The following is a 13351-nucleotide window of genomic DNA, read 5'->3' as shown; positions in this document are numbered from 1 at the left end:
AGAGAAGACCCAGTAAGAGTTAGTAGTACTCATCCTACCCTTCGCTGCAGACCAAACCACCAACCACTTTTCTCCCACTAATCCATAGTCACGAGACACTGCTTAAAGACAGCAGACAAAGCCCTTCTTTCAAAAATTACCAGTAAGTCTTAAAATAACATGCATCCTTAGGAGAGTTTTGATTCTGAAAATCACTTTAAGATAGAAATGAGTGAGAACTGGCACTACCCTGTGGTTAGGTTTAGACGGTGGCCTCTGGGAGGGTAATCTGAGATGGAGATCCCTACACCCTCACTGCATGTTCAGGAAAGAGTTCATCGAAAGACCTAAGATACTTATCTAATGATGAGGTAAGAGGACCCAAATGTAATGGAGAACAGGACGATGGAAACAGGAGACAAAAAATGAGGGAAATGTAAAACGCCTTATATATCTGAGCAAAGAGGCCTCTTCGTGGACATTGTAGTTAGAACCATCATAAGAGTGTGAGTGAACCATGAGTGAAATGAGTGATGGCAATTTACATCCAGAACAAAGCACTTGAGAGACTTTAGTGTGTGTGTACGTGTGTGTGTGTGTGTGTGTGTGTGTGTGTAGACACTCACAGGGAGGACTCCACCGTCCAGAGTCGCGGTGGAAGGGTGTTGAGGAGGAGACCATTGGGGAGGAGACCCTTAGGAAAGAAAGCCAAGGAGAAGGAAAATACGAAAAGACCTTCCTCAAATTTCCTTCTGGGTGGTCTAGTCCAGTCTTCAGTGGAGAGAAAGAGTCTGTGAATCACAGCATTTAATTTCTAATTCCTCTGAAACTGAACGTGAAGGGCTAGGTTCAGCAAGTTAAGGGACCCCAATTGGTACCATAGTGGGAAAACCTGAAAGGAGAAGCAGTCTTGAAAGAAAAAAAAAAAAAAAACAAAACATAACTGCAAAGTATCACAGAACGTTGTTTTAAAAAATTAGTTGTTTAATTTTTTGAAGAGGTACATATCGATGAAAAGATCTATGAAAAGTCTGTGTATCTTTTCTGAACTCCATCCATCCATTTTCCACTCACTCCATAATGAACCCATCTGGTCATTTTCAGGGGTAATATTCTAACTGTTTAACAACAGCCTTGGTACCAACTAAATGTTAGGACAGACAGCCTGCATGGTTGATATGGTCAGAACTAGCTAAATATCAGCCCCAGATTAGTTTCCTATTTGTCCTCTGAGATTTTTGTCAAGTAGTATTCATTTTTCTTCTTCTTCTTTACTTAAAATGGCAATATGCCTACTTTTCTGATCCTCGTTTTCCACTTAAAACACACCTTAGAGATTCTTCCATGTCAATGCATAAAGACTTTCCTCATTTTTTAAAGCAGACGCTTAGTATTCCATCGTATGGAAGTACCGTAACTTGACAATTTCCTTACTGATAATCTTTGAGGTTGTCACCAATTATGTGCTGCTACCAACAATGTCTCAATAAGTAGCATGGTATAGGAATCACTTTGCATGTGTAACCATCTGAGGGTTTGCTTCTGACAAGTCAAAAGGCATGTGCATGTAACCAGTAGATACTGCTAAATAGATCTGCCCATGGACTTTAACAGTTTATACTTCCACAAATGATGGAGGACAGGGGTTTACGGCACCACAGCACCAACGGAGTTCATTATCAAACTTTCGTAATTTTGCCAATCTTATTAAGATTGGAAAAATTGGAATTGGAAAATGGAAAATTGGAACTGGAAAATGGAATTTCAATGGAATTTCTTTTGTACTTTTTATTTTGAGAATGGCATCTTCTCATGCATTTGAAGAACAGTTTCTGTCACTGTTCATATTACTGCCTTTGAAATGAATGTTGGTCTTGTTTCTTAATAACATCTTGGAGCTCTTATATATTAGGTACACTGATCTTTTGTCTATGATATGAGTTGTGAATCTGATATAATAGATATCATATAGATATAAAAGATATAATGGATATAATAGCATCTAAAGAAATGATCATAGGTGTTTTATTGTTGAGCTATTAACAGTGATGAGTTATGTTAATAGACTTCCCAATGTCCTATCATCTTTATGTTCGGGAATAAACTCTCTTGATCATGAAGTATGCTGTTGTATTTAAAAATTTAAAACTAGAGTGAGATCAATCTATAGTTTTCTTTCAGAGAAAGGAAAAGAAAAAGAGAACTAGAATTTTTGGAGAGACAATTTATTAGGTGTTTGGCCAAAAAAGAAAAACTGAGAAAATTAAAGACATAAATTAAAGACATAAAGGGGAGGTGAGTAGGGAGGAAAGAGAGAAATGAAGTGGAGAGAGGTAGAGAGATACTAACTTTGGGGTTGGGGGGTGGAATTGTGCTTTTGTAGAAATTTCAGGGAAGAAAAAACAACAACAACAACAAAGTAAACTGATTCAAACTAACCCTTTCAGAAAAGACTCTACTTAATAAATCTTTGATAAAATAGTAGCTGCACTTTCCAAAGATTACTGCTGTTTTACTTCAGTGACCCCGAAATCACAACGGACTATCTTAATTCTTGACCATTTGTTGTTATTTGGAGACAGTCCTGCTTGTCTTTTTTTTTGAAAGTGAGGTGTGCAAGAAGACGGTTTGTCCCATAGACAGTGCACGTGCCCCTGGCTAGAGTTCTTCCTTCTGCAGGCTCTGTAAAGGATGTAAGAATTACTGTCTCTCACAGGTTATACTGTCCAGATCATTGGTCCTTCCTTTTCCCTGTAAGCTTAATGCCTGAATATGCTGGGGCTGAAGAGATTAGTCTACAGTTTAAGATTCAATTGTGGACCTTGCCAAACTAAACCACGTATTTATTAAGAAGGGATTATATGCACATTTGGGACATAGAAAGATATTTTGATATCTAAGAGGTTTGATCACAGATGTGCATTATAGACCAAAAGTGCATCTCCCCAGATTCCGGCATGATTTACCAATTTTGAAAGAATTTGAACAGGAAACTCACAGAGGGGGGAAAAAATAGCCTCCAGGCATCTTGTAAGATTCAGGGTGTTTGTTCACTAACTCCACAAATAATTATTAATACCGAATATGGGCCAGGCTGAGCCTGCTTCCATGATGTCAGGATGGGAGAGTGAATGCTGGGCCAATCTCAGAGGTCAGGAGTAGTCAGCTACTTAGGTAATCCTTTCTGCATTTGGTGTGGGGGAAATTAGAGTTGTTGTTTTGCCCGTTTTTTAGTTCTGTAAATTTATCTATTTATTTTTTAGAAAAGTTTCTGGACATAAAGTACCTGTCAATCTCATCTGGTCAAAGAACCCTGGGGGATAGTTTGAGGAACTAGGACTAGTCTGGCTCCTTCAGTCTCACTGGGATTTGGTTCCACTGGTGGATGCCCGCTAAAACTGATGCAGAAGGAGATGGGGCCAAGTGTGGGAGAGTGCTTGCTGGTCTTAGCGCCGGTTTAGGTTCCAGCCCTCCCTGCCAAAGCTATAAATACAAATGACCAATTTAACAGCATGCAAAGACCACCTACAAGATCTCTACCTGGGATCTAATCAGTTGCTCTGCGCCTTCTTTCAATTACAGGATCCCTGCCATGTTTATGGGGACTTTTAATGTGAGCATCACATTTTTGAAGGCCATATCATTATGAGTATGTTTGATCTGAGGGTGGGAAAACATGAGCTCAAATAATGCCTGTACAAGGTACCTCTGAACTGAGCTGTAAATTGGACTCAACAAGAGCCCACTGTGGGAAATAAAAACCACGCAAGGAGAAAGGCCCAGATACCATGGATTGTACCTCTGGAAGATGGAGGCATTAAAATTACTTTCTATTCTGTCCAGGAAATGAAATGAGTTCAGAACAAGTACCAGAGTTTGGTCAAGTCACATTTAAGGGCATTCTGAGAAGGGCAGGACGACACAAAGACAAATACATCATCTCTACTTGAGTGTGGCAACAGGATATGATTTACAAGAGAAAAATGAAACCGTCATGATTGTTAGAAGAACTGAATTGCAGCTCATACAAAAATTAGCCGAACTATGAATCCCCTGAGTCACCATGCATGTGTGTGACTTCTCGGGAATAAAGAGCTCAATTGCTTAAGAGTTTCTGAATGATAAGACTTCTAATAGAAAACTGGCTTTCCTGCCAAATACTCAAATATTACAAAAGAATGGAAGGATCTTTTCTCAATTAGGGTTATTATATTATGTCCTGAGCTTCGAAACTCTAGGACTACTGGAAGTTCTCATTTGACACCCTTTCTGTGGACTTTCTCATTCATTCCTATGACTTGAAATTCTACCCTCTATGAGACAGTAGTCTCATTCAGGACTCTCCCATGAGCCTAATGTCTCTACCAGGGTATCTTATTCGTATGTCAAATCAGTGTGTTCAAAGTGTACTGCATTGCTTTCCATCCCAAATCTGGTTTTCCTTGTCAGTATCAAGCCAGTTATCCAAGCAAGAAAAAGGGGGAGTGACCCTTTTCTCCTGTTTCTGTACTTCAATTGGGGTTATCTCGTCCTGTAACTCCTAAAAGCTTTATAAATGTGTCCCTTCCTTGTTATTTTTCTGGGACTGCTTTTGCTCTTACCATCATTTGCCTGGACTACTGTAGAATAAATTGATAGACACCCTTCCTGCCTTTTACTATTCCAACTCCCCTTCATATTGCCCTTTATAATGCATTTCTTAACAATATAAAGGCAAAGGATCCCATGCACCAAAACAAAGCAAACTCAGTGTGACCGTGTCACTCCCATACATGGTACTTTTCAAAGGCTCCCTGTTGCCTATAAGGCAAAGTTCAGACTGTTCAGCAAGTCCTGTTGTAACTCTCCTTCCCTTTTTGGTCTTGTGTTCTTCCCCTATGCGCTGTGATCTAGCCACGCCACGTATCTTGCCATTCCCCAGATACTTCATGTCTTTCATCCCGAGATTTGCAGTGTTTTCTTCTGCCTGCAATGCCCTTCATAACCTGTCAGCTGAGGATTCCTAGTCTTCAGTTTCCTTGTCTGTATAACAGGGGGATCATAGTGCTGACTCCAGAGACTGTCACGAAGACTGAATAAGAAAGAAGATCTTCTCCCCACCATATCTGCGGTACGGTTCTGCAAATGTGAGTGATCACCCACGGATCCGCAGTCATCGCCATCATTATCAGTATCTTGGTTTTTTTCTATTTATTTTTTTTGGGGGGGGTCAAATCTGAGCAAAAACATCTTTGTTCCAAACCTTCTCTGACTTACCCGGATGTGTTAGGCATTCCTCCTCCCTCATGCTATACGCCTCATTATGGCACTGTATTATATCAACTTCAAACTTGATGGAATGTTCAGATCTTAGCACCTGCTTTTGGTGGTACATCTTATTATTTATGACACGTTGTGATTTAACTGCCAGCAATTTTTCTTTCTTAGTAGCCCTTGTCATAATGATGTTTCTTAAAATGAATGGCATATTTAGACATAGACTTAAAATGAATGGCATATTTAGAGCTCCTATACTTAAAACTGTATAGTTGTTGTATTATACTGCATATTTACAGTAGGAAGAAAATTCGTCCTTCAGTGAAACATCCACATAGAAAAGGTGCTACTGCTTAGAACGCTACAGCAGCCATTTGCATGTGCTGCAACATGGCAGAGCCCCACCCCTTGCGCCACAGGGAAGCAGCTGGATGAAGTAGCGCGCTGTCATCTCCTTCAGTGAAGCACCCACCCCCACCTGTGAGCCCCACAATGGCCAGGACCAGAGCAAAAGTGGGGAGGGCTAGCTCTGGAAACTGCATTCCCATAATTGAGGCTTCAAGCTGAGCAAGAACGAGAAGAGGGGAGTGAAGGAATGAGATGAGAAAGGCCAAGAGACCATGTGTCTAGACAAGGATTGACCAAAAGAAATATATTATGAGTCACATACATCATCTTAAATTTTCTAGTAGCCATGCGTAAAAACTGTAAGAGTCAGGTAAATTAAGATTAATAATAATACCTTATTTTAAAAGCCAGTATATTCAAAATATCATTTTACTGTGTAATCAATATAAAAAATCAACTCAACATCTTCATGTGGCTCGTGCCTGCCATGTGTATTGGGCCGCACAATGCTAGACTGATTTTGGCTAAGTGATTTTTGACCAATGAGATGACAGTGATGGGCGATTTCAACAGTGGTTCTTTTCACCACACGATATTAGGAATATTTAAGATTCCAATGGTATGATATTTTATTTTTGTATTTTAAAATTCTGTCCAAATGGTGGCTTCCATTTAAATTCTTGCTGAGCTTTGCTTTAGCTGTTCGTGATTTCAGGTTATTTCTAAAGTTCTTCCTGACTTCCTTTCCCTGCACTGGTTCAGGGAGAACAGATTCCTTTATTCAGCTGGAGATCTTTTCTCAGTAAGACTCTTCGTGAGAGAGGAGCAAGGAGTGCCTGAGGTACAGCAGCTTCTTAAATAAACACTTTTTTTAGTTTAAGTAGGCTCCCTGCCCATTGTGGGGCTTGAACTCACAACCCTGAGAGTAAGAGTCATGCTCTACCGACTGAGCCAGCCAGGTGCCCCTGAATAAACATCTTTGAAGACACATTGATGGTGACCTAAGCTGGACAGCAAAGGTTCTCAACCTGGGCTGCACACTGAAATCACTTGGGGAGCAAATCAATAATGCTAAAAGCCTGGTCCCACCCCCCCAGAGATGCTGCTGGGAGGTCTGGAGTTCAGCCTGGGTATCAAAATATTTTAAAAACTCTCCCCCAAGTGATTCCAGTCTACAGACCAGATTGAGAATCACTGGTTTTCCTAGAACATCTTACTGTAGCCACAGCCTTGCCTTTCTGACATACGGTCCAGTTTGTCTCCACTCAATTTCCTCTGTCAGATAGACCAGAAGTTTCTTGAAAAACCTAACAGAGGAGAAGCAAACACATAACCCCAAAAATGATTTGCAAATTCCTTTTCTAAGGCACTGAAGATTTTCAAGGGTCTAAATCTGTTTGTACTTTCTCTTTCTCCCACCACAACAAAAATTAAGATTCGCAAGAGACATGTTAAGACGCTAGCTGGTTCCAGGAGAAAGGAGAATAAGGCCGTTATAGTATATAGGCCGGTAACACCTACATACATGCAGCATAGAATTTTCCAGACGTAGAATAATAACTAGAATAAAAACAGAATCTAAGTACATATGAGCTTCATTTCAAGTTAATTCTACATGGGCCAAAAGCAGAAATGATTAATTCGGGGGTCAGCAAAAGGAAATCCTTCATGCTTTTTCTTTAGGCCATTTCGGTTATGTTCACATGGCATAACCCTAAAACAATGCATCTACTTCAACAAATCACATATAAAACATACCTAATCTTAGTCACATAACATACAAGGGATAGAATCACTGCTCTTAGGATGGCAGTTTGTTGGATGACACTGCTTCCATCATCCAACAGTTCAACATCCAACATCCAACAGGTTCAGCAATGGCCAAGAGAGAACTCCTGACTTCCACCTCAACACAAACAAGCACTCATCAAGGAGGAGGGAACAATGATCTCTGTGCCAAACAACAGCTGGAACCGAGTTCCTCTGATTCATGGACTGGGAATCTTCCTGCCAATTCCCAAGGTGGTTTGGCCATACTTTATGGATTCATTCTCTTTAAATGGTCTTTTGTGGATGATGTGGTATCATGCAGCCTTATTAATAAATAGAAAGAGCATGTTGGTACCTCCCCAAAGGTTCCTACATGTCTTTCCTCTGACTTTCTAGCAAAGACATTAGCTTCCTCTAACTACCCCATGCTTTTTTTTTATTGATATAATTGATGTATAACATATTAGTTTCAGGTGTACAACACGATCATTTATGTATATATTGCAAAATGATCATCACAGTAAGTATAGTTAACATCCATCACCATGCATAGTTGCAACATTGTTTTCTTGTGATGAGGACTTTTAAGATCTACTCTCTTAGCAACTTTCAAATACACAATACAGTATTATTATCGACAGTCACCATGCTGGACAATACATTCCCACGACTTACTTATTTTATAACTACAAGTTTGTGCCACACACTTATTTTGTTTCACAGCATAAAGTGGATTGAGAAATCAGAATAGGGAATAACCAATAGGCATTAAACTTCCATGGTCACTAACAGAGATCAACCAAAGTTCCCTATTCTTGCCAAAATAATGGAGGAGGAACCCAACTTCATAAGATTTCTAATAAGCGCGTCAATGCGGTAAGTAAGTGGTCTCTTGCGTCTACCAACTCCAAAAGGCTAATGACTGCCAAATGACTGGATGTGTGACATTCCCTTGGCCCCAATTTTCCATTCAGAAAAGGAATAAAAAAATACGACGCAAGTTTCCAAGATGCTACACTGTAAACCAGGGTTGGGATCACCATCCACCTGCTCAGGCTGACTGCAAACCCAAAAGGCATGACTGTATCAGCTCTGAACCTATTCATGTGTCAGGGAACACGTACTGAGAATCCCCCGGGGCTCCATGAAGAGACAGAGTAAAAGTCTTCCCTTAAAAGATTTATAAGAACTGGAGTAATGTTAAAGGATTTGACATATTAAGAGGGATTTGAAAGATGATATGGAAATAGCGGGACAATTCTATCTACGCTGAGTACAGAACCATGGTGGGAAGGTGGACTGTGGAATCAGCAGAGCTGCTGGTAGTTAGCAGGGATTAAAGCGGCCGTGGGCCTCAGGGAAAGATCTGAGTTTCGTGTATGTGCTGCTGACGTCATCCCCTACCTTTCTGGAAGAACTCTTCTAGCTTGTCCTTGAAGGGCTGGAGGTACTCCTTTGGTGACTCCTTGCATACCACGATCATCTGTTTCTCACTGGCTGTGAAGGGAAGTTTGGAATTAGATTTGCTTAAGAACATGTATTTGCTGAGCTGCTGCTTTGTGCTATGCTCTGCAGGATTCATTGTGCAAAATCCTTATCGGTCATGATTTATCTTAATTCCAGGGAAAAACAAACAAAAACAGACACAACACATACAAACACACACACAAACATAGTGAGTTCACTCCACACCTCTCTTCAGGAACAAAGAAATGCACCACCTTCAACTTTCCTTTCAGAGATGCAGAGAAATCTCTGACTTGGGAGAGGGAAAGTATTGTGCTTTTGGTCTCTCCAAAATTAAGGGAGGAAAAAAACTACCGAATTCCCTGGGGAATTAAAGGCCCTGATCCTCTTCAGATCCATACTCCAGAAACAGAGCTTGAAATAGATTTTGCAGCAATTCCCAGGCATCCGAATTGCCTGGAGCCATCCACATGCCAGGAGGAGGGCCAAGCCCAGCCCAGGGAAGCCCTCATTCTGCTTTCCATTCTCCCACCCCTCCCATTAACACTCCCCTAACACATGTGAAATTGTTTTCCGTGTGATTTACTTCAGAGAGAATTTATAAACACATTGATACATTTCTCAGATATAATTTGTAACTTAGAATACAACCATGCCCCTCTCAAATCAGACAGTTCTGATTTGGTGATATGGAAACCACCCTAACCCACAGTTCCCCATCACAGTGGGAATGGCTAGAATTGCCCTTTACGGAGATGGGGAAGAGTGGCAAGTGGGATCTTTTTGCTGGGGAGATAAGATCAAGGGTGAACTCTAAGGCCTGTTAAGTTTTGTTTGGTCTGTGTGAATTACAAGGCAAAATCGTTCCCTAAAAGCAAAGTAGAGAAGATACAAGACGAGATAAAATTATGAGTGGGTGCTCTTCGCTAATTAAATTCAAACTCCGGGGGCGCCTGGGTGGTTCAGTGGTTTGGGCTGCTGCCTTCGGCTCGGGTCATGATCTCAGGGTCTTGAGATCGAGCCCCGCATCGGGCTCTCTGCTCTGCAGGAAGCCTGCTTCCCTCTCTCTCTCTCTCTCTCTGCCTGCCTCTCTGCCTGCTTGTGATCTCTGTCTGTCACATAAATAATAAATAAAATCTTTAAAAAAATAATAATAATAAATTCAAACTCCGGGTCCTTTACGTCACAGTACTATTTCTACCTTTCAGCTCTATTTCCCACATAAATTTGACCAACTAAGCCAAAATTCTGCCACTTTTCTAAATGACGTCAGCCAACATTCCCACTTCCACATCTGCGTTCGTGTGGTTCTCTGCCCAATCTGCTTATATCACATATATACCTACGCTGCATCTGACAAAGTTCCACTCATCCTAAAAACCCTCTCTGACATGCTGCCACCACCATGAAGTCCTTTAGTTTCCAAAGTTTTTGCAGCCTTTAAATTTCTCTAGTACCTGATGTATGGTATTTATGCTTTACCTTTAATCATATTTATTTGTGTATTCATATTAATCCCTGTAAAGCCACCATGCAGGTTTTATTAACTTGTTCCCAAGCTTCTTTAGAGAGTTGCATGCACATCTGGCCAAAAGCACATGATTTCCTAATCTTAACTACATTCTTATGCGAAGGAAGGTTAAAAAAAATTTAGCAGTGTTGACCCAAACTGAGATTGGGCTTTCCAGGAGTGCAGTGTGACCTCCTCATCTTTCCCTGCCTTCCTCCCTCTCTAGGAGAGGTACAACAAGGGTCCCAGTCTCCACTCTGAATCGATGTGATTGTCCTAAGCTCATTTGAAAGGGTTCAGTGTTTTCTAAAGACCTCCCAAAACATCTACTTCTTAATGGCACAAGGCACAAGCAAAGTAGCCAATATGATCTTCCAGATTGGGTCGTTCTGAGGGTAGGCCTAGAAGTAGGAGATTGGTCAAAAAAACTTTGGAAGATGTCTGCTTTCAAGAATTGGCATTTTTTTCCATGAACTTTCACAGACACATGAATCTTCCTGCTGATATCCAGCTATGATTCTGAGAACACAGGTAGCCATGTTTAAAACAAAGCAGGAATTTCTTACAATATGAAGTGGGAGAATCTTTTAAATCCTTTAACAAGCCCTCTACTACATTCAAATCCCAACAGTTCCACTTACAGAGAACTATTTTGCATAAACACAAATATATGGTGAGGCCTGCCTGTACTTCAGTAAAAGGACATCACTGAACCCATTACAATAATTTCTTGGATGTCCCTTCTCCCTAGCCAAAGCAAAGCCAAAGGCAGATCTTATTTTCCCAATAACAAAAGCAAAACCTTCACTTCTACCTGAATTAAAAAGTTGATCATTGTGGCTCTCCCTTTGTCCAGGCTGTGGTGACAGAGCCCATGGGGTGCATCAAATAGCTCATATTTTATTGAGGCCCTAGGGTGGTATGGTAAAGGGCTTGTGCTTGGACCAAGAGTCCTATCAGGCTCAGGTGGGCTGAGGCTTGTCTCTCTCATCTGCAAGATGGAGACCCCCTGACTGATAGGAAATCAGAATTAAGTGAGATGACACACATACCATGGTTTGTGCAATGCCTGGCACTGGCAAGGGGCCTCATAAAGATCATCTATTATTTTTATGACTTAGTAAAATTGGTCAGGAAACACACCCCAACCAGAACGGCAAGGGAGTCATGGCTGAGAACCAGCGACTACAAAGGCCATGCACTGTATTTATAGAAAAGTGCCGCTCCCGGTGCAAATCTCCTGTTTAGAACACAGGGATAATGCTTTCTGTTCCCTGGCGGGAGGTTGTCCCGCCCACTGGTAGGATTCACTGAAGAAATTCTGAGAAAGATGAATGAGGGATGAAGCAAGAGCCCTGGGCGGCTGAGCCTAACTGTCCTGAAATCAGGACCTAAAGCCAGCACGCACGGGAGCATCTCCCCTGCTGGGCTGGGAGGTCCTCTCTGCACCCCGACAAGCCCAGCCTCCCATGTGGCTTGTTAGAATGAAACTTCTCTCTGGGATCAAAGGAGAGGGCTGCCCTCTGACAGACCCACCAGATGGTCTCCGCACAGTCGAAAGTTCCAGTTGATAGGCAACTCGCCCGCTCCCACTTATTCACGCGGCAAATCCGAGAGGCTTTCTGGCAGACCAATGGGAGACCTGAAGACTAATTACTGATGACACCGGAGACTCGTAGTGCACAAAGGAGAGAGATTGCTGGCAAATCCAGAACCCTTTTTTATTGTCCAACCCGAGGGCGCGTATTCAATGTCACCAGACCACCAAGGCTGCCTTGCACGCAGGCTGTGCCAGGAGTCCAATGTTGAAAGCCAAAGTCACCCAACATTCGCTTTCCCATTACCTACTACATTTTTGGCAGAATTAAAAATATATTGATCCCTGAAGTTAGCTACTAAACGGTCATTGTGAGAGATACATTAAATATGGAAAACCAAAACATAATGGAATAATGGACACCAGATTTGAGAGAGGTATTTTAACTCATTGAAAATTTAAGTGCTTGTGACTCATTTTAGTGAAAGATAAGGCTTTGCGTGTTTTAACATTTCAGGTTTTAGACTGCTACGGCCATAGGTGTTTGTCTGCTTTTTTTGTTTTTGACCTCTATGAACAAGGAATAAAGTTTGCTGGAGCCACTGAATGAGCACGGTTAGGTTACAAGGATAAAGAGGCAAGGCCCAGATAGAATTAATCAAAACCTAAGACATGTTGAATTGCTCAAATGTACATCGGCAGTTTTTCGAACATGGAATGTTTCTCTCTCTGAGTTGAAGGACCTGTAGGCTTAGTGGAGCCAGGATACATTTTTAGAGGAAAGGAGAGATTCATTTGGACTCTGCTTTTTCAGTCTGGAATTCTCTCTTCTCTGCTTACCTAATTCCTACCTCACCCCCTCTGTGGTTCTGTGCAAGTTCTACCTCTCCCTCAGTTTTACGAGATGCCCATCTTTCCAAAAGCCCCAAACTTCAAGGACCATGATAGAGGATTTTTGTAGCAACATACAGAACTGTGACTAAGCAGATTTTTAAGATTATCAGTGGGGTTATCGTGAGAGATACCAATCAGAGTCAGATACGAAGGGCATAGAATGTTGGGTTGAGGAGTTCATCCTCAAGGAATTCACTCAACAAATACATCAATTCACCAATCCCTATGTGTGCAACTGTGTGCCACAATTTGTACTTGGTAGTGAGGACATATCAGTGACAAAAACCAGACTAAAATCTCTGCCCTCAAACATCGCAGTGAATAGGTCAGCAACAGCAGTTAGTTAATGGGTAAGGCACATAGCAATTTCTCTTTCTAGTAATTTGAACTGCGTGCAAACCATATGAATCATTACCTTCCATATTAACATACTGTACTCCAGGGTCTCTTTTTAGTAATACTAGGACAGTACAGTGTCCTTCCTAGTGCTTTCCATGTGAAACACACACGTGCGTTCGTGCGCATACACACATACACAGACAGAGCTACTCGTTTTCTACTCCAAAACACACTTTTATCAAAAGAAACTA

At 41.4% G+C, this 13351-nt stretch overlaps 1 protein-coding gene across 3 annotated transcripts in view; it reads right to left on the bottom strand.

The window, feature by feature from the left end:
• The window catches only part of FMN1 (formin 1), a 402553-nt gene that overhangs the window by 71256 nt on the left and 317946 nt on the right, over nucleotides 1-13351 (bottom strand). For all 3 annotated transcript variants that reach the window (XM_059372455.1, XM_059372453.1, XM_059372454.1), the window contains one exon: nucleotides 8758-8850. In XM_059372455.1, coding sequence (XP_059228438.1) covers nucleotides 8758-8850 — 93 coding nt within the window. The remainder of the gene's footprint in view (nucleotides 1-8757; nucleotides 8851-13351) is intronic.

This window comes from Mustela nigripes, chromosome 13 (assembly GCF_022355385.1).
Source record: "Mustela nigripes isolate SB6536 chromosome 13, MUSNIG.SB6536, whole genome shotgun sequence".
Taxonomy (NCBI): domain Eukaryota; kingdom Metazoa; phylum Chordata; class Mammalia; order Carnivora; family Mustelidae; genus Mustela; species Mustela nigripes.
Note: the sequence above shows the minus strand (reverse complement) of the source record. Positions and strands in the feature narration are given on the sequence as shown.